Source organism: Anabrus simplex, chromosome 1, assembly GCF_040414725.1.
Source record: "Anabrus simplex isolate iqAnaSimp1 chromosome 1, ASM4041472v1, whole genome shotgun sequence".
NCBI classification, from domain to species: domain Eukaryota; kingdom Metazoa; phylum Arthropoda; class Insecta; order Orthoptera; family Tettigoniidae; genus Anabrus; species Anabrus simplex.
This window is the reverse complement of record NC_090265.1, coordinates 1,634,419,655-1,634,442,740: the sequence shown is the minus strand read 5'-3', so window position 1 is coordinate 1,634,442,740 and position 23,086 is coordinate 1,634,419,655. Positions and strand designations below refer to the sequence as shown.

Here is a 23,086-nt window from a genome sequence, read left to right as displayed (position 1 = left end):
TGATCTACGGAGTAATTGTGATGTTGTGTTGATTTTATGCAATTTATCGTGCATATTGTTTCTCTTGGTGAGTGTCCGTGAGGTTGAAAAGCATGGTGCACTGTTGTGTACATAGAATGTACGGGACAGCTCAATAAAGAGAACTCTAGCGGCGCTTGTCGGAAGTATCTCGAGGCTGAGCCTAGTGTGCTGTATTTTCCGGCCTTATGTATCTCGTGTGCCTGTTGCTATTTCTTGATGGATGCAGTATTTTTGTATCCGTCTCTTGGCACAAGCCAGAGCAAAGTGTAACTTCCACTGAAGTCCCAGTTTCATCCATGGCTGTGACAATATGGGAGCTGCTGGTGTATGAGTGGTGCTGAGTAATGACATTTGGAGCACAAATAATGTCCGAGTGTTATGAAGGGTGTTGCTCATAAGATCAGTCGTGCTGCAGTGGCTCCTTCTGGTCCAGTGAGGAAAGCAATGGCAAACTACCTCACTCATTCTCTTGCCTAGTACGCCTCATTTGAGCTCTGCCATTGGTTTTTGTGCTTTTCCTATATCTGCATAGCCTTTGGTGGTGCTATCTGAGGATCCAACCAGCCTCTGGGCTAACAGACAGATGTATCTCGTAGGCAACGTTCCAACCAACTCCAATTCCGATTTTGCATTTGGTCGATATATCGTATTTCCTTTGCTCGATGGCTCGATATACATTCGATTGTTGTTGTTCGATTTAATGTTTTCGAGAATATTTTTTTAGGTCATTAATATGATGTCATACTGTTTTGTAGCCATATTTGGTTATGGGTGGAGCTAATGTTAGGTTTAGGAAGGTTGGGTTAACGTCATACTAGAAAAGGGCGTGTGTGTAACGTAATGTTTCATAGCATTCGTGAGATAAGGTGAGTCAATGTGTCACTATTGAAGCGTCACATTTTACAGGTAGAATGCACGCTGTATGTAATAAGGCTGTAATAACAGGCACCGTACTTTTCAAGTTTTGAAATAAATCATTTACGTATTAATCATCTCGATGGAAGTTTGAATTTTTATCACCAGGCCTATCTTAATTAACGCAACTAATTGAAAAGGAATACATTTTTGGAATTTTAGAACATTGGTGGAATTTCTGACAACCTACCGAATCTCCGTAGCCTGTTTGTATCTGATGAATAACTTTGTTTTTTACAATCTGTGGTCATATGTTGCGGTATGGAGTGACGGATGAGTTCATCTTCAACTCATGAAATAAGATTGTCGTGGCATTTTAAAATTCCAAGATTGTATTGGAAAATTTGTGTAGGGTACTGAGGTAGGAGGTAGAAATGTACAGCCTACCCTTCAATCTCTTAAGGAATTAATGGGATACATTGTAACTTCATATGATTATTTTAATCATCTCGATGGGAGTTTGAATTTTTATCACCAGACTGTCTTTTATAGCTTTCAAAATAATATGAATTAACTTAAGATGGTAAATAAAGTACTGTTTACATTGTTACACTACAAGGTGTTTGATATGTCACTCCTTATTTTTAAATCGTTGTAACTTTTTACTTATTAGTTATCTAATTTTATTTAAACAAAGCCATTATACACAGAGACCTTAAGGTTTTGTTTGCCATTGGCTACATTTCCACATAAGTCCGTAGATTCGCAGCACTTTTGTGTAACCGATCCGGTACGCTTGCAAATTCCTCTCTCAACATGTTGCGTAGAACGTTCATGAGCACACTGTTGATTGTTGCTTCCAATTCATCCAAGCTTCTTGGTTCCTAAAGGTACACGTCTTCCTTTGCCCATCTCCAGAATAAAATGTCGTAGGCCATAAGATCTGTACTGCGAGGTGGCCATTCATGTGGGCTACATCTGACCATCCATCGATGTGGAAAATGGTCATGCAACCACTTGTGAACATCATTTGCGAAATGTGGGGTTGCACCATCATGCATAAAGCGAAGTTGTTCAATGACGTTCCATTGAGTAGTTACTGGCCACATATGATCTTGCTTCATTTCCAGATCTATGTCGCCATTCATTGTTGTGTGGTGAAAGAATGGACCGACATTGGAAGATGGTGTGATTCCGCACCACACCGTTACTTTCGGACGTCTCTGTGCCTTTTCAACTCAAATGTGCGGATTCTCACTTGCCTAATAATGACTTATGTCTGTTTACAATTTTTTTTCTGTTAAAGTTGCTTTACGTCGCATCGACATATGTAGGTCTTATGGCGACGATGGGATAGGAAAGGGTTAGGAGTGGGAAGGAAGCGGCCGTGGCCTTAATTCAGGTACAGCCCCAGCATTTGCCTGGTGTGAAAATGGGAAACCACAGAAAACCATCTTCAGGGCTGCCGACAGTGGGGTTCGAACCCTCTATCTCCTGAATACTGTCTGTTTACAAAACCAGCGACATGAAACAGCCTCATCTGACCCCACCACAACGGTCCCGGCCAATCATTATGCCATCCTAAGATCACAGTCTTTAGTGAACAATTCCTGGACGTAATGTGGCTTGGATGTCTTGCATGAGAATGGTTCTAACCGCATGAACTGTTAGACCACTTTTGTGAGCCTCTTGACGCAATGACTTGTGTGGACTCCTGGTAAACATCTCACTAACGGTAGCTACATTGGCATCTATTCTCAAGGTTGACTGTCTTCCTAATCTCCTCGCATCAGTGACACTTCTTGTTAATAGCTTCCGGTATAATTTTTAATTTCTTTTGCGTCTAACGTCACATTAGTACCATGTTCAGTCCTCTACCATCTTTGCACACATATTGCAGATCCCCAAACCTTATATCGCACCGCTCTCTTGGCTCTCTCTCTTCCACACTGAAACCTGTGCGCCATAATTCACCTGTTGCAAAGAAATGAAATGTCAAACAAAACCTTGTATGTGTAACACCTTGGTTTTATTAAAATCAGATAACTAATAAAAAAAGTTATGATTTGAAAGTAGGGAGTGACTTATCAAACATCCTGTAGTTCATAATCCAGCTAAGCATTAGAGGTTCGTCATTCTCTCAGTAATCTATTTCGTTTCATTATCCTTGCATGATCATTCTGTGCCATTAATAGCTGCCAGGGCTGCAAACAAATGGCTATATTCCCTATGTGAGCCATAAGTTGCTCGTGATCAGACTCTAACCTAAACCTGTCACCAAGGCTTTCTGGTAAATCAGAATCTTAACTAGTCACTTTTAGTAATTTTGTCATAAACGGTGACCTGTACCTCCCTAGCAGTAATTTTTATGCTGTATTGAAGTAGCTGTGTGACCTAACCAAGCTCTAACCCAGGGCCTCTCAAACGCCCAAAATCTCACGCGTGCAAATTGAGGCGCAAGAGCTCCGTGCACTGTGCATTGGTCCCACTCGGTTCAGCTCGGACCAACGCTTCGTCTCTAGGCTACTCGGCTAAGCTCGGCTCTACTCGGCTCAAGTCAGCTCGGACTTAGAGCGCTACGGAGCATGTGTGGTAGAGGGAGATTGGGGGAGCGAGTGAGACAGGCGTGAGGAAAGAGAGAGTAAGCGCTATTGCTCCACATCGAGGAGTGGGGGGTCTGCACTCTGGTCAACCAAGCAAAATAGTCTTTTGCACCGTGCACAGTGCATGCACCAAGCGCATGCACCCTGAGAGGCCCTGCTCTAACCTAATCCTGTCCTAACAGTGCTTTCCGGTGAGCTGGAATCTAACCTGTCTCTGAACAGTAGTCATTTGAGGTCATTAGTGGGGGAAGGGCGAGGTATTATGTCCAGCAATGATGTTTGTCCACACTGAAGTTAGTGCAAAGCTTTCATTCTGTCAAAATATGAAATGTAATACTTAGAACACTATAACTTACCTGTAAAAAATGGACATGGTATGTTAGTGTTCTAAGTATTACATTTCGTGTTTTGACAGACGGAAAAGATTGTTTGTTCTATTACCTGTGTCAAACAAGAAAAGCAAAGGTAAGAAAGAAAAAAAAAAAAAAAAATAGAAAGGTTTCCCTTAAAAGAAAGTTAGGGTGCTGTGCATTTAGTATATTGACATCTATGTATAACTATAGTCCATCAGTGTGCCAGGCAGAGAACAATGGAGTGGGTGAGAGGGAAGATAGTGTGACATCGATGTTGTTACGACATCTAGTAGTGGAGCTGCTCCCTCTTGCTTCTCTAGAGTAGGCGGTGTGCAGAGGATTAAAGTTGCCAGCCATTATGAACCATTTCAAGGCAATGTTTCTTGTTTATATGATATAGCCTGTTCAATATGTGTAACTTTCTACTGTGTACCATGTACATTGACTGGCACAAAAAATACAACACATTGTAAATATTGAAAAAAATTATGTGTAATTTCCTATTTAGGCATATCTTAAGCAATCTAAGCACAAGTGTGATTTGACCTTGTCCCTGTGATCTTCATCATCTTACTTTTCCCTTAGCATGGAAAATGTTTTTACAAGATATTGAACAATAAATTTTATTATGTACTTTTCTGCATCCATCTTTTCACCCATTTAAGGGTATTTTTAAGCATATCAGTCAGTTTTAAAATTATTTATTAAGAGAAAACATGCCATTGAGTCCTGAGGATGCTGCTTGAACTGTCACCTTGGCAGAAGAGGGTCTTAACATCCGTTATGTTGTACAAATTTTAAGTACTACGTCTTCGACGATTTCTAGAACAGTACAAAGGTACAGGGAAAGTGGATGTTAATCAAGGAGTCCAGGATCATTACTGAGAAGGGTCACTTCAACTAGGGATGATAAGTTTCAACGGCTACAAGTTTTCTTTGACTGCCACGTCACTGCCATTGAAATTCAAAATTGATTCCAAGTCCGAGGAGTAAATATCCGCAAAAAAGCTGTCCAAAGAAGGTTAAGAGAAGCCAGCCTCCGTTCAAAAAGACCTGCTTTGGGCCCCAAACTCACTCGATAACATCATATTTCTCGCTTGTGTTATGCAACAGAAAATCATGACTGGACGATACATCAGTGGGAGCAAGTGTTGTTTACTGATGAGTTTTGATTTTGCTTCCAAACACTGGTTTGCAGTGAAAGTGTGTTGAAGAGGACTGGGGGGGAAATACATGTTCCTTCGACACATTTTCACCCAGGACAGCTTTTCGGGAAGGTTCTGAGATTGTGTGGATGGGAATAAGTGTGATGGCAAGGATGGTCCTGGTCTTCGTGAAGCATGGGACCCTTATTGTACGTCGGTATGTGCATGAAGTCCTTTAGGAGCATCTTGTGCCATTTGTTCTGCTCTTCGATGATGGCTTCATGCTCACCTATGACAGTGCTTGACTACATGTTGCACACATTGCATAACAATAGTTTGATGAATTTGGGATTCATGTAATGGAATGGCCAATATGTAGACCAGATCTGAATCCCAGTCTCCCAGCATTATTTTTGACATCCTACAGGATAGGAACAGATTCCACAAGACAGGGTTGTAGCATTAATCATGAGCATGCCTGAGAGGTTGGAAGATATGATTAAAGCAAGATGTTGGAATGCACTCTTCTAAAGTTGGGGATAAAACATTACTAACTAGTTTGTGAAAGAGAGGTTTCAGAATACAACAGGGCGTGGCTCGCACAATGTCGCAGCACGCAACACAAGGCTGCCAACTTATGAACATGGGTCCATCTAGTGACAAGAACATCACAGAATATGATGCCATTACGCGTTACTTTCAAACTCCGTGTGAAATGTGAAATTCATTCCTGATGTTTCCTGACATACAGTATATCTTTTATAATTATGCTTCCCATTGCATTTCTAGTATACTTATGTTCATATACATTCTTAAACATGTTCTTAAAAAGATTTCTTAATTTCTTTTGTGCACTTAACAGTTTTTCTCCCAATTTGTTGCCAGTTATTGCTCAAAGAATTACTAACATGCCTTCTGGAAATGAACTTAATTGGTGCCAAGGGAGAACAATGAAGTCTTTCTTCTTCTTCTTCTTCTTCTTCTTCTTCTTCTTCTTGGCTGATGACCTAGATGTTAAGCACCTTTAAACAACAAGCTGCTTCTTCTTCCTCCTGGCCTTTCTACATTATTTAATTTCATAAAGAAGCAATGTTAACCACAGTCTACATAATCTTCATGACGAATAATACAGTAATAATAATAATTTAGAAAATTCCTGCTTGTTCAAGAAAAAAATTATCATGGAACGAACTAGAGGGTAAGACACTGTTTTGTTTTATGCTACACTTGCATTCTGGCATATGTCATAATATAAAAATAGGGTTTGCCTAGTAGCTCTCAGCACATACAGCAAGAGAATTACTAATATCAACGGCTAAGAACGAGAGGGTAAAAACAAAATATTAAAATACAATTTTTCCTGAGCATTTTGGTTAAACCAGGTTTTGGTTAAACAAGGTTTTGGTTAAACAAAGTTTGGTTAAGTGGGGTTCTACTGTATTTACTTTGAAAGAAGATTTCAAATACAAATTTTTCGTGTCTGTAACATCTTCAGTTTGTGAGATATAAGTATCCTCATAAGAATAATTCAACTCCTTTTGCGCACCCCCGCCCCCCCCAAAGTAGATTTTTCCACAAAAATGCGTGTTTCTTTATTTTTAAAGGACATTCCAAATACCAATTTTCATGTCTGTAACCTTCAGTTTTTCAGATATAATTATCCTCATACAAATAATTAAAATCATTTTTCAATTCTTTCACCCCCTTAAGTGGATTTTCTGAAAACAAAAGCATACATGTTTCTTTACTTTTAAAGGAGATTCTAAATACCAATTTTAACATCTGCAACATCTATAGTGTTTGAGATATAAGTATTGTTGTGCAAAGAATTAAACTAATTTTTAAATTTTTCACCACCCTTAAGTGGATTTTCCAAAAGCAAAGAAATACATACTTCTTTATTTTTAAAGGAAACTTCAAATACCAATTTTCACCTCTGTAATATCTACAGTTTTTGAGATATCACTATCTTAACAAAAATTATTCAACCCCCTTTTCAGTCCTTTTTACCACCCCTCCCATTCTTAAGTGGTTTCTCCGAAAGAAAAAATAAGTGTTTATTTTTAAAACAGATTGAAAATACCAGTTTTCACATCTGTAACATGTTAAGTTTACAAGTTGTGTAGATATTTACATTTTAAAAATTCACGCCCTTTTTCAGTTCCTTTAAGTTGATTTTTCAAAAATAAATTATCTATGTTTCTTTACTTTTATAGGAGATTCCAAATACCGGTTTTCATGTCCGTAACAATTTACATTTCTGAGATACACTGTAGATATAGCCTTTTTTTTAAATCCACCCCCTTTGTCACTCTGGTTCACCCCCAATTAATTGGATTTTCCAAAATCAAAATAATATTTTTTTATTATTTTTAAAGGAGATTCCAAATACCAATTTTCATGTCTGTAACATCTTCAGCTTTTGAGATATAAGTATCCTCATAAAAGGCATTTAATCTGTTTTTCACATTTTTTCACCACCCTTAACAGGATTTTTGGAAAACAAAAAATACGTGTTTCTTTTTAAAGGAGATTTTAAATATCAAATTTTACGTCTGTAAACTTTTAAGTTTTTGAGTTATAGATATGCTCATTTAAACAATTCACCCCCATTTTCTCCCCCTTAGCAAAGGAATATCCAAAAATCCTCCCTTAGTGAGCACCTACACTGTTATGTAAATGTATCCCCAAAATTTCATTTGCCGGGCTGAGTGGCTCAGACGGTTAAGGCGCTGGCCTTCTGACCCCAACTTGGCAGGTTCGATCCTGGCTCAGTCCGGTGGTATTTGAAGGTGCTCAAATATGTCAGCCTTGTGTCGGTAGATTTACTGGCACGTAAAAGAACTCCTGCGGGACTAAATTCCGGCACCTCGGCGTCTCCGAAAACCGTAAAAGAGTAGTTAGTGGGACGTAAAACAAATAACATTATTATTATTATTATTATTATTATTATTATTATTATTATTATTATTATTATTAAAATTTCATTTCTTTATGTCCCAGTCAGTCAGTCAGGACATTTTATTTTATATATGAATCGTTGATTGCAGAGAGGACTTAAGTCCAGAAAACCTACTTGTGAGAATATAACTGTTTAGTAATTTCTGGATCACATTAAAATAACTTTGTTGTCATTAGTTAAAAAATATACATATATACTCACTGAATAAACACAAAATCATAGTAATTTCATGCATAATGTATGTGCTATTAATTTTTAAAACTGCTGGACTTAAGTCCTTTCTGAAATCAACAGCCGTCAACAGTTTAAACTGCTCAGTTGATTGATTATGTAAAATATTCAGTGTCGTGAAATATCCAATGAAAATTTATTCAACCCTAATAAATCCTTTTTTAACAATGTGGCTAATTCAACACATTGTTTTCTAACGTTAATAGTCACTTTTGTCCACAACACACAGAATAAAATATTTATTTTTCAATGTTGATACAAACTGTAAATCCAAATGGACACAAAATGCAATGCTAATACCAAGTATTATCTTGAATATAAACATTTTGACACAGCAGTGTCCAATGTTGAATACCTCCTACAAAATTCTAGGAATATAAAAACACCAGTATAAATCGCTAGTACAAAAATGAACAAATCTACAGCAGCCAAACATGACTCACCTGCATATTTTTATTCCACTGTTGGCCTCTGAAGAATAGAGCGCCAGGATTGTTGGGGTTCTTCTTTTTCTTCTCCTTCTGGAACATACTGGACTGACTTCTTTATTTCTGGCATCTTTTTGGTATTAATGGGCATATAGTTTTCAGGATATGCAAACCGAGTAGGTAGTTTGATGGGTTGCTCTGATAATCGTAGCAAGAATGTATGAGAATATAATCCTCTGTGATGTATTAAGATGTCACGACAATGCCTTTCTTACCAGATCAGAATTCAAACTCGTGAAAGTGAGATTTGGTAATGTTAGCACTGTTGTATACTGATCACCTATTGAAATAGAATTATAACAATGAAATTACAAAGTAAGAAATACCAACAATGAGAGAGAGTATTATTATAAGAGAGTAAATAATTTAATTTATATGGATGCCAGCACTTTCTGCACTTAACAGGAAAATGAGCGTAGCATTTAATACATTAGACAAATACATTACAAATATTGTGTACACTATTAGTTAGTTGTAATCATTGGAAAATACTGTTGTAAATATTAAGACTCTTTTATGATTTTGATCATGAATCACAGAATCAACCTTTACATAATTTTTGACATGGTAAAAACTTCTTATCCCTGTCACACGTGAAGTCAACAAAACAACTATCTTATTAAAGTTTTTATGACTTAATTTAGAATTAGCATAACTTTCCATCGCTTTCGAGAATTAATGATCATTAATTAAAATATTATTATAAACTATTAGATTTTAAGGGTAGTCTTATATACAGTACATAACATCTGACTCAGGATCCTGACCTAACTTAGAATATTTAATGGGTGAAGATGCTTGCCATGTCAAGCGAAACATGTCCCATATTAAACACTGTGTAATAATTGCTTCCTAATTATAAGGATTGTATTGTATTGAACAGGTGGATATTAATAAACTATTTTGTAACTTTTTAATATACATACCACTTAGTCGAGCAGCTTATCTCCTTTCTCCCAAGTCTATGCAACATTTTTATAACGCTACATTTTTGGCGGAAATCACCCATAACAAATCAAGTTGACTCTTAATTCTATGTGATTTACTGCCTACTGCAGACAAAATGAATGTTACTAACTGGAATTTCCTCATTGACATACCCTTTTGTCTTAGCACCATCACAAAGCTTATGATTAATACAGGCTTCTCTCTGCCTGGATCTAATGAAGCCTTGACCTTCTCCTCCCAAATCTCAGCTTTAATCACAGCTTCATGTTCCTCCTGATCGCATAACATTTGGTCACCAAAAATTCCTCTTTCACGTCTAACTCGTATATTACCCGTTTCATTGCGTGAATAGGAATTTTGGTATTGGACTCCATATCTGACTCTACTAAGAAGTTTGATTCTGGTTTCAATTACTTGAATTGGCTTGTTCACCATTGCCATGTCTGATCTAGCGGTCTTTGATTTCGCCTTGATTTGTTCTTCTGTCATAATATTCCCACTGATTATCTCCTTAGTTGGAGTGTGTGTCTACCCTTTCATATTTACCACTCTGATTCCCTTGCCTAGAATGAATAAAGTTCTGATTATTTCTATCTCCTCCTGTCTGATTACCCTGTTTCCCATTACCCCCCTTGGATCATTCCTTTACCATGCCTATTCTATTCTTGCGCTTTTAAAGCATCAAATCTCTCTAACAGTTCTTCTAATGCCTTAATCATTACAATATCCTGCATACATGCCATTAATCAACCTTCTCAGGGAAATGCCTCAACATCTGGCTGACAGTATCTCTCTCGGATGCTAGACCTTCAGTATTCTTGCTGATCAGAATATGCGCCAAGAAATACTCCATGATAGAGACATCTTCGTGAGGTCTGTACAATTTGCCAAAGTTTGTCAAAGTTTTTTTAAAGGAAGCAGAAATCTGTTCCCCATCTTGTTAACACTAGCTGTGGAGGAAGTGAGACTTCTGGAGCAATCTGCTTGAAAATATGGCTTCAAGATGGAGCTTTGACAAATATCTTCTTTGTTCTAGAAATTAATTTGTCTGTGTCAGGGAAACAAACTGAGTATGTTCTGTGCAATTCTATGAAACCTGTATGCTAAGCATGTTATATGGACCATTTCCAGAAAGATATTTGCAGGGCTGCATCAGGTCCGGAACTAGGGCGGGGCAGGGGGAGCACGTGCCCCAGGCGGTAGATTTCAGGGGGCAGCAAAATTTGAAAAGTTTATTAAAAACAATAGTAAATTATTTAACTTTCAAAATAATAATAACACTATTACTATTGTTTAATTTTATTTAATTTTGTTGCCCAATTCATTAACTTTATTACACTGAGACTGTATACCAAGTTATTTTCTTCATTATAAGACACGACACAAGAATTAACGTAATTCATGGGTCTGTAGTGAATCTTATACTGTTATGCCTACTACTGATATGAATAATTAGTAGCCTGAGCGCTCGGCAGCGGAGTCGGGCTTGAAAACAGTCTGACCTAGATGCGATGCGCAAGCATCTCATCTATCTCACCCCCTTTCTGCTTCCAATAAACAGTAAACTAAACAGACACCTGCAGTCATCGTTGTCATTATCGACGGCTACACATGTAGCCTGCGTACACTGTTGTCTGCGTGTGTTGATACGAACCGACAGTTGTTTTATTTTATTTGCATTTAGTATTTAGTTATTAGTGTTCGGAGTGTTGAGTAGTTTTTCGTGTTACCGTTTATCGGCGTTTGAAAAATGGAATTGTTTAGTACACTTTGAGCTGCGTTTTTATCAGTTTCCAAATTATGGATGGCAGAAAACGACTCAGTGGAGCCGAGTATAGAAAACTTGCCAAAGAGAAAAGGAAGAAAGAAAGCAACGTGCTGTCACAGACACCAGAATTAAAAGCATTTCTTAAAAACCTAATGTTAATGAAGATGAAGGCTCAAAAGAAAAATCAGGTAAATATTAATTTTTATTTCAATAATTAAATTATAGCACATTAGGGAAGAGATGAATTAATTGTACCTTATCGGACTTTACGACAATATTTTAATACTTCATTTTGTAATATATCATATTACTGATTGAATTTTAATCCCGGCTTTTAATATTTTAGATGACGTTGAAGCTGGAGAGGAAGGCACGCAGCATGTCGAAATTTGCAAGAAACTCGGTCCTACTGATGAAGCGAATGAAGATGAATTATTATCTCGTCCAGTCCTACAACTGATCTTCAAGAAAGTCCGAGTTTTTCTTTGATTTTAGGGTTCCTGGTTCATGGCCACAGAGTTTTTCAGATTCTGAAAGGTGTTACATAACAAAAATGAGCTTTGAAAATCTGATCGAGCCAAATTTAAGTAATAGAAGCAGAGTGTAACTTAACCAAAGATTGGTTTTATAAAGTCCTCAAAAATGGAGAAAAAGTAAAGAGATCATGTTTAGGCTATAGTGAAAGTAAGAAAGCTCTATATTGTGTTCCCTGCAGGCTGTTTTCACACTTAGCATCATATCAAGTGCCTTCCTTAGCTAAAGAAAAAGGACTCACTAATTGGAGAAAACTCAGTGAAAAATTGCCTGAACCTGAAAATTCATCCAACCTCAAACTTTGCTTTTGTTCACGGAAAGCTTTAGAATCTTGTTTAGGAAAGGGAGGTATTGATGCAGAACTCCAAAACCAGATCCATCAAGAAGAGTCTCCATGGAAGGCGGTATTGCGCTGCATTATCGATGCTATTCTATTCCTAGCAGAGCAAGGGAGTCCATTTCGAGGAACTAAAAAAGACTGTGATTTCAGCGACCCATCCAGTGGAAAGTTCTTGAACACAGTAGAACTTATATCGCATTACAATGTCCCTCTTCTACGACATATTGAGCTGCATAAAAAAGGGCAAATCTCGTATTTCTCACATAAAATACAAGCTGAATTCCCAGAAATTATTGCCAATAATATAAGGCAAAAGCTAATACAAGACATTTTTGATGCAAAATATTATTCCTTAATATTTGACTGCACTCTGAATATCAGCCACAGTGAGCAAAGTAGTTTGTTACCTCAAAACAAATGTATCAGAGGTAGAAGAAAGTTTTATTGATTTTTTTCCCAGGTGAATGTCTCAGCCAAGAAATCCTAAAAAAAATTAGACAAAGATAGACTAAACTTAGATAACTGTAGAGGACAATCCTACGACAATGGGGCAAATATGCCTGGGAAGTATAAAGGACTTCAGTCCAGACTACTTCAGGAGAACGAGCTAGCATATTTTGTCCCATGTGCTGCTCACTCCCTCAATTTAGTTGGTGCTAATGCAGCCAGTGCTACTATTGAGGCTCAGAATTTTTTTCAGAACTTTGAACAGTATGTATTCTTTCTTTTCGGCTTCAACTTCACGCTGGGAAGTTTTCCGAAAATATGTGCCACTGACATTGAAACCTGAAAGCAATACAAAATGGTCTGCAAGATTAGATGCGGTCGAAGCTGTGTATAAACATTACGGTAAAGTTGTGCAGGCTCTAGAGGATCTTAAAAACCATGATCTCTCAACACCTCAAACTTAGAGTGAGGCCAGCCCCTTTTGAAAAATATTGGGAAACTTGAATTCATCGTTTTCACATGTTTTTGGCATGCATTGTTCAGAAAGATCAATCATGTCAATGAGTTTTTGCAAAGAAAAGATGTAACAATAGATTTGGCTGCCCGGAAACTTCAAGGTCTTTTAACTCTCTTGAAGTCTTGCAGAGAGTTTGCTCCATCTGAAGCCATTACTGACGGTAAATTCTTAGCAAGCACGAGTGATCTACCATCTGAGTTCTCAGAAAAAAGACATAGGAAAAAAGAAAAATGTCCGATGAACTGTGTGGCGATGAAGCTCCTACAAGTACTGAGAATGTGTACCAATTAGGTATGTTAGAGGTTATTGACCAGATGATTATGTAACTCAGTGACAGGTTTAAGGTTTTGGACAACATAAACAGCAAGTTTGGATTTTTGAATGGAGTTTGAATTAAAGAAATGCAAACAAAAGATCTAAAAATGAAAGCAAAAGAATTGGCAAATATCTACACTGCTGATCTCAATATTGAGAATTAAAATTTGAAATAGAAAGTTTCAAGCACCATGCTTTATCAGTTGACAAAAATTTAAAGGAACCACATCAAGAGAAACGTTAAGTTTTATTTATAAAAATAAACTAGAGGAAGGCTACCCTAACATTTCTACTGCACTGAGAATGTTTCTCACGTTGCCAGTTACAGTGTCATCTGGAGAACGAAGTTTTAGCAAACTCAAAATCATCAAAAACTACATGAGAAGTACAATGGGACATGAGAGACTGTCTGATCTAAGTATAATATGAACTGAACACAAACGAGCATCCTTATCAACTTTGAAGACATCATCAGTACATTTGCAGCTAAGAAAGCTCGAAGAATTCAATTTTGAGGTACAATACATAAGAAATGTTTGCGTAGTTACAACTGAGTTACACTACAAACAAATTATTTTTAGTCATGTGTAAGTGTATTAATATAAGTGTTTTTCAGTACAAGTGTAATGTATGTATTAATATGTATAAGTGTATTAATGTGTTTTTCATAAATAAAACTTCTTAATAGTATACATTTGGTGTTTCAACGGCCACATCTAAAAAAATAGCTTACGGAGATATTATATTTCAGAGGTAGGGGGAGGGGGATCGGGGGATGGAGGGCGGCAAACTGATCTTTGCCCCCCCCCCCCCCCCCCCCCGACAAATCTGCTAGTTCCGGCCCTGGGCTGCATCCATTATAAAAAGGAGGATATCACTGTGACGAATACCCTTCAAACCAAAGAAAGATAGAGAGATCTGTTGGAATAACCAAGCATTAGTTGTACTGTTGACTTTTTCTGACTGCTCCCATGTTGGTAGAAATATTTTGGGCATTGCCCATCTTCAGGTTCCATTGTTCCCACGATAATGTTCACGATGTACCTTTCCAGTTTGTCCATTGTCTGATGAATTGAAATCCATATTTTCTTTTCACAAACCTCACTGCGAATATTTTGGATTACGTTCTCATAGCATACAGGGAAGTAAAATTTTTTCACAAATTTGTTTCACATGGGACACTTTTCCCAGTATATTTTTCCAAAAACTTCTTTGCATTTGGTTTTCAATCTTCCAGAAAGGAACTCTGGAATCAACAAATATTTTACACCAATCTATTGAAAACTGAGACTATATGCTAGACTCTGCAACAGCTGTTATTATTAGCAATATCTTCTTTTGACCACACCTGGCGGCAAGTGCTTATTTGTGGAAATGTGGTGGGTTAAAAAAATACTTTTTTTTTGGGGGGTAATAAACCAATTTTTCACAGAGTTTACACAATAAAACTGTTCCATCAGTTGAAAATACATCAGCACTGAACTTGCATATGTAACCAGAGAGTTAACTTTCAGTGGTCTACTTAACTTGACCATGTTAACGACGTATGATAAGAGCAGTATGTCTTCCTCTGCTTGACAGTGACTAGTGAACCCTATTTTCACAGTAGGACAAGTTATTTAAGGAAATGGTCACTGAATGGAGAAAGGGGAATTTACAAACAATTTCTACCCAGCTTTATGTACTATTATGAGGCTCAAACTATTTAACAGTTTATCATCATATGCCTATCCTTTTAGTGAGGTTCATGAGGAATTCCACCCAACAGCTTTGCCTTTAACAGTGTGTCATTGTGAAATGGAAGAGAAAGGCAAGGCATGCTAAGGATTTCATGACAGCCAAGCGACACATAGGCCCACATGTTTTATTTTAGAGCTGAGAAGTGGCCAAGTTGCATACCTTAGGCAGAATTACATTATGTAGGAGAGTAAAAATTAAAACACCGAGCTCAATAGCTGCAGTTAAAATTGAAATAATAAATAGAGAGGTTCAACCTATTCATACAAAAGAATAAGAAATGCAGTGATTACATTCTTATTTAATAATAAGTAGAAGTGGTACCGGTTTCGACCCTAGTCCAGGTCATCATCAGCCGATTAAAACATGAAAAACAATGAATAGGAAAAAGAAAATAAAAGATCAAGTTCACTCCGGATCAGTAGAAGAGGCGATGTAAAATGACGGGGGAAGAGACTGTAAAATTCAGAAGAAGTAAAATGTAAGTCACTTAAAAGAAACAGTGCGTAATTTTCTGAACGGCAGTATGGCACACGCGGTGTTAGGCAAAGTCTTATAATGATTATGAAAAGCGGAGAACGGTTAAATGAGCTAGCTTGTAAACACTGTCAGGCACAAAGTCGATTGTGTTATGACTTTGACTTTCACAGAGTTTACACAATAAAACTGTTCCATCAGTTGAAAATACATCAGCACTGAACTTGCAGACGTAACCAGAGAGTTAACTTTCAGTGGTCTACTTAACTTGACGACGTTAACGACGTATGATAAGAGCAGTATGTCTTCCTCTGCTTGACAGTGACTAGTGAACGCTATTGTATTATGACTTTGACTTTGTGCCTATCTCTGTTAAATCATCAGGTACAAATAAGACAATGGCCACTTCCTTCCCATTCCTAGCTCTTTCCTGTCCCATCGTCGCCATAAGACCTATCTGTGTTGGTGCGACGTAAAACTACTTGTTATAATAAAAATTTAATTTAGTGTTTGTGTAGCATCAGTATTTTCTAAAAGTGATGCACGAATTGGATATTTCCATTGAATTGTCATAACAAAATGTAATACTCTCAAAATACTAAGCATTCCAGTTTGCATATCGGTTTGAGGGATTAAATATATCTTAAGAAAATTTTTATCAAAAGGTTATTAAAATATTTCTTTTTATGCTAACAAGATGTTCTGTTAAATCTGTTCTGTTAAATGCCTGTTGATCAATTTTTGTGATATTATTATGAAGAAGAAACGATATAATTTTTGTAATTGGGAATTGAATGTTAGATTTTAATTGGATTATTTCCTTTCGTTGCAGCGTGTGAGCCCCACCCTTGAATACATCCTTCACAAATGCCTGGGTAAGTACAATGAATGTTTACTTCTTTTTCTGTTTTGTTTTATATGGACCCTACAGTTACTTCGAGATACTGTTGGATAACTACTGTAGCACTAGCAAGGAATCAGATAGTTCTTCAAAACTTCCGTGTGGAAATGGAAGAGATTATTTATATATTTTTCTGTTTGAAGAAATATTATTTAGAACAACATAACTGCTTTGCTTTGAAAATCACCTTGTAAATATAATTTAGAAGCCCAGTACCAAATAGTTATGAGGTTTGTTAACTGTTAAATCATCAGGTACAAATAATGGATTAAGGTTTTCTAGCATTTTCACAATATTTAACACCACTTTGAAAAATCATAATGTATGTAAAGGTGTCCAGTTGACCTTTTAAGAATGAATTTCCTTGAGAGCCTTGTTGTATAATAGAACTCTGTGGACAGAGCAAATACTAACTACAGTATGCACAACTTTCAGTGATACCTGGTTTTACGGGGTGAGGAGTAAGGAGGGAGCTTCCCAGTTCCGGTAATACTGCCAGCTGAATGGAGATGTGATCTGAATTGAATCGATAGTATGATCGGTCGATATGAATTTTCTAAACCTTTATTATCTTAGCATGAATTCTCTGAAATATCCCTTTCACAATCATCACTGCTATCTGCAGTACTATTAATTACAATCTTGTCCATGGCTATTTCCATGACACTATCGTGCCTCACTGAATAGACTTTCTGAGGGGGAAGAGCAGCTGTTTATTTTGTTTCTCCATAGTACAGCACTCTGCAGCTTGAGCTATTATTTTTCCTCCTTTCCCTGTGTTAGGCCTTGATGGTCGTTTCCGTGTAGGAGTTCTAGGTGGTTCCTGTGATGTACTTGGATTTTCCTCACTCATGTTCAATCCTAACCTGTACATAAAGTGTGCACCAAATGTCTTGTGACGATGCATAATCGATTCATAGTTTGTGTTTCAAAGGTTGCCAATACGATTCTCTAAGATAACCGAGGTCTACCGATTCAGCACTAGGGAGCCCATGTATCACTAAAAGTTGCACGTACTGTAAATTACATTATCATATACATAACCTATATCTATAACTACAAACTAGCAAGGATGAAATACAGGTACCTGTAAGAGAAAATATTGTAGCAAAATAGCGTTGCTAATCTTAGGAAAATAATTTAAAGTTGTATATATAAAAAACTCTGCTACAGTATGGAGTAGACTGTATGGACAATGACTCAATGCCAAATGTTGGGCAGCAGGAAATAACCTGACTTCCTAAGAGATCCAACGGATTCGGGTGGATGAGCTTTCTTAGGGGGGTGATGGACCCTCAATGGAGGAATTGCCATTGATTTCCATCGGACAGCATCTGTTCTCTGTTTGAACCCCACTGTCGGCAGCCCTGAAAATGGTTTTCCGTGGTTTCCTATTTTCACACCAGGCTGTACCTTAATTAAGGCCACGGCCGCTTCCTTCCCACTCCTAGCCCTTCCCTGTCCCATCGTCGCCATAAGACCTATCTGTGTCGGTGCGACGTAAAGCAACTTGCATCTGTTCTCTAGGTTAGGAGTGGCTGTCAAAGGGGTCCAAGAGGTTGCTGGTATAAGCAACCTAATCAGTCCTAGACTGACACAGGTCACTCTCTTGCCTTTAGGATGAAAAATCGTCCCCAAAGGCTGATGAACTGGATTGACCAGTCAGTGGCATAGAATCAGGCAAGGGGAAACCACCTGATTATTTTGTTCCCATGTGTGCATGTCATTGAAGGAAGCACTAATTAATTGATGTTCTGAGGGGGAAGAGCAGCTGTTTATTTTGTTTCTCCATAGTACAGCACTCTGCAGCTTGAGATAAATGAAACGGGAGATTGCCTGCTGCACTGTGCCACGGACCATAACTTGGTGATTGCAAACACGCTATTCCAACACCACCCACACTGACTATGGACTTGACTAGTCCTAACGAATAGCATAAACACCAGATCAACTTTGTACTGGTGAGAAGGAGGTGGAGAACATCTGTCATGAACACCAAGGCCAAACTGGGTGCAGACTGTGGCTCAGATTACAAATTTCTCATTAGTACCTGCGCTCTTAAACTCCACACCACCAGGAGGATGAAGCAGACAGCAAGGATCTGTGTCCCGTACCCAGCAGAGCTCCAACCGCATCTCTAAAGCGTGGCAGTACCTCATGGGATTGAAGACACCAACAAGTTGTGGAAGCAGGTCATGATCGAAGAGGCAGTTAAGAAATATGAACTGATTCCAGTCATGAAGAGAAAGCACTGAATGACGATTGATACACTGACACTGGTTGAAAAAAAAAAAGAATGTTCAGGTCTGAATGGAAAGCCCAACAACTGGAGCTGAACAGAAAAATTAAGGCATGGTCTGAGAGATGCAAGAATACCTATCTCCGAAACATCTGTCAAGAATTGGAACACCATGCTGACCAACATGAATCCAGGGAACTTTACAGAAAAGTGAAGTACTTGTCCAGGGAGTTCAAGGCGACAACCCAAGTCATCTTTGATGAAAATGGGGAGAAGAAAATGGATCCCGATAGCATAGCCGAAGTGTGGAGGTTTTTTGCAAGAAACTTAAGGATGATACAGCACGAGTCACAAGAAACCAAAATACCCCAGCAGAAGAGAGAGAGCCAGCAATCATGAGATCAGAGGTGGAAAATACAATAAGACTTCTTTGGTGGAACAAGTCACCTGGAGTGGACAGCATCACAGCAGTAATCCTCAAAAGAAATAGGAGAAGCTTGAGTGGGTGTGCTGTTGGACCTGTGCAGGAAGGTCTGGGAGACGGGAAAGTGGCCAGACGACTGGTGCCAGTCGATCTTCATCCCCATCTACAAGAAGGGAGCACTTACCGATTGCAGCAACTACCTCGCTGTGGCCTTGATACTGCATGCCAGTAAGGTCCTCCTCCACATTGTCAGTGAACGGCTCAAGAATTTCCTGTTCCCACAGATCGCAGAGGAACAGTGAGGCTTTGTCCCAGGGAAGGGCACAAGAGAAGAGACCTTGAATATACGTCAGATTATCGAAAAAAAATCAGGGAATGAAACTTTGCGATGTTTTTGTGCTTTTTCGACTTCAAGAAAGCCGAATGGAAAATTCTAAATTCCCATGGAGGGAATTCGATATTTTTCACCAATAGAGCATTTCAAAAACATATCATATGTAAGGTTTTTCAGGCGTTTGCTCTATTAACCAGCGTTTTGTCTTGGGTCTGACACTAGACTCATCAGAGTGGATTAATAGAGCAAACACCTGAAAAACCTTACATCTGATATGTTTTTTCAAGAAAGCTTTCGACAAAGCGAGATGGGATGCACTAGGATATACTATGGGATGTGGGAACTCCGGAATAACCCATAAATCTAGTCAAGGCACTTTTATGGTAACAACAGGTCCTATGTGTTTCTGTCCATGATGCTCTCTCAGGACCGTTCAAGACCGAGGCTGGTGTCGGACAAGGGTGCATCCTGTCACCTCTGCTCTATAATGTCTATTCAGAGCACATTATGAGGAAGGTGCTGGAAGACTGGGAAGGAGGCTATAATCTATCAGCTTCATTGTCCGTATTGATGAATTAAGAATGCAAGTATACTTCATACTTGCATTGGGAAGGAGGCGTTCGAGCAGTAGGAAAGACTATCAGCAATGTGAGGTATGCATCATAGCTTTGAGTGCCAGGGAGATAGAGATTATTATAGACAGCCTCACAAGAGCCAGGCAGGGTGTGGAATGGAGATCTACGTTGGCAAGACAAAGGTCATGATCGTGGACTGGACAAACAACAACTTGCCACACCTGAGACAAATAGGAGGCTTTGAGATGGTGAACAGATTTATCTCGGTGCCCTGATAACGAACAATGGGGGCTGCTAGGATGAGATTAGGAGGTTCCTTACAATGGCATGCAGTGTGACTGCGAAGATGACAAAGATCTGGAAAGACAGAGCCATGACTAACAACACTAAACTCAGGCTGGTGAATGGTTTGGTTTTCCCCATTGGCACATACACAGCTGACATCTGGACAATTCATAAAGCTGACAGAAAGAAGATTGAAGTGATGGAAATGTGGGTGTACCGCCAAGTTCTAAGAGTATCCTGGACTGAGCAACGGACGAATGCTTCTGTCCTAGAAGAGCTCAAGATCAAGGACAAGCTCATGAAGAAGATTAGCCAGGCCTATTTGCAATACTTTAACCATATATCAGGGGGCACTGGAAATATGGAAAAGCTGATCAATACTTTGGCCACATATCAGGGAGGACTGGAAATATGGAAAAGCTGATCATAGAAGGCAAGTGCAAGGAACAAAGACCCAAGGAAGTGCTCCAGCAAGGAGCCTCAATGCCTCAATGAGGGAGTTGGTTGGGAGGTCTCTACATCAAGGACGCATCTAGCGCAGGATAGAAGAGCATGGCAAAAACTCTGCAATCACACACAATATGCCACCACACCCAGTGAAGGGTATATGGATAGGAGAGAGATATAAAAAAAACTCTGTTGTCTTCTTGTTTTTTAACACTGATTGTGATTGGCTCACCTAAATGAAAAAGAAACAGTATAATACAGCCTTTTCAAGGCAAACTAATGAATTACAATGTATTATTGTTATATTCATTTTCCTTGCATAATACAAATTATGATGGCCAATTTTTGTTAGGTATTTCTTTTGCTGATAGCCAGACTTTATGGGAAGCAGGTCCCTTGCGTGCTATGGGCAATTCGCTCCTGCTAGGCCTCGGAAAGGTTGTGTTTTCTGGCAAGCACCATGAAAGCTGTCAGACCACAAATATAAAATTAGAAGGAATTTTAGCAGAAGCGATTGGGGGAAATTTTCATTCATTGGGAAAGGTGTGAAGGAGTGGAACAGTTTACCAGGGGTAGTGTTTGATCCTTTTCCAAAATCTGTACAGATATTCAAGAAGAGAATAAACAGCAACAGAGAAAATAAATGAAGTGTTAGAGGGCATTCGACCAGTGCAGGTTATTGTAAATAAAAAAATGTGTGTGAATAAATTAATTCCATCCCCTGGTCTAAGGAGTTTGGACAGCCAAAGTAGGGGACTGCCTGTAGGGGTGAAGTAGAGTGGGGACTTTGAGGGCCCTGGGACCGCTACGGTAGCTGTGAAGGCCCTTCAGGAACTCTGAAAAGTGGTGCCAAAGGGGGCTCTGTTTAAGACACAGCAGGTCGTTATGCTACTTAGGTTCCAGAATGGGTAAAAAAAAAAGTAAATAAATGCAATGTAAAGTTTAATCTTATACCAGTTGTATAGTATCATTTGAAGTAATTCCACATACTGTATATCAGTTGACTATATTTGTAAGTAGTACAGGAGATATCATAAGTAGAATTTTGTAAACAATATAAATTTATGAAGGATGAGCTGTGTGTTTAATAGAAAAATTGTTAGCGTAAATTGTATAATATTGTATTATAGGAAAATTTTCTTCTTGTTAATTTAATATTTAGTGCTTGACAATAATATATTTTAGTGTACCATTTGCCACTGAGGTAGACACCTCTTTTGCAAATAAAGAGATTTTGATTTTGATTTTTTTGATTTGATTTGAAAGCTGATGATGAATCCAAACTAGCTATAAGCAATAACATTATCAAGGAAGAAAAGTAACCTATTAGGATACACATTTCACAAATGAATTAATCCCTACAGGCTTTCTGAATTTTCATTTTTAAAAAATCTGTAATGAACATGATACAAGAATAGACAAGGAACTTCTCCATCATTGCCAAAATCTTCAAACAGAATTCTGAACTTCAAAATAGCATCAGTCAGTTACAGGGTATTCTGGAAACTTGCAGCATACCTAATCTCATGTCAATGTCAACAGCATCCTACAACAAAGGATTGCTGCTGCTGTTATTATTTTTTCTTTGTCGTTCAGGCCTACTGAGGACCACGGGGCTCGTGTCTACTCTTTGGTAAAGTTGTTGCTTTTTCTTCTTTCAATATTCCTTCATTTGCTGACTGTGAGCCAGCTTTCTCTCCTCTGTTCACTTAGTTCCTGTAGTCTTCTTACTTGTAAGGGACGTTGGGAAAACTCCCTGTCGGATGACTTGACAGAACAGTAGTCTGTCATGAGTTTGTCCCAGTGGGATATCTAGTTGTTCCATATCCGACTTAACTGACGTGATCCATTTGTTGTTCTTCTTATTTTTACATAGTGGCATGGCAAATTGAAGGTGGTGATATTTTTAAAACTGTGGGTTTATATGTTACTTTGTCTTACTCCTTGGCTAAATGATCAGCATTGAGGCTTTCAGTTGAGATGTTCTCAGGTATGTTTCCTACCAAACAATAAAGTAGAGCGCAGTAGATCCACCTTTTCAATACAAAATATGCTGCTAATTTAAAATTACAACATTACTTTATTTGGTACTGGTTTCAACGTCTCACAATGTCCTCATCAGCCAAAATTGGTCAGATAA

The 23,086-nt window shown here is 38.2% G+C and overlaps 1 protein-coding gene across 1 annotated transcript in view; it reads left to right on the top strand.

Annotated features, from left to right (window-relative positions):
- The first annotated feature begins 780 nt into the window (after positions 1-780).
- stck (LIM zinc finger domain containing stck) overlaps positions 781-23,086 on the top strand; it is a 90,666-nt gene continuing 68,360 nt past the window's right edge. Inside the window, exons 1-2 of the mRNA XM_067138324.2 lie at positions 781-887; positions 16,574-16,616. Of these exons, the coding sequence (XP_066994425.1) occupies positions 16,609-16,616 (8 nt within the window). The 5' untranslated portion in view covers positions 781-887; positions 16,574-16,608. The remainder of the gene's footprint in view (positions 888-16,573; positions 16,617-23,086) is intronic.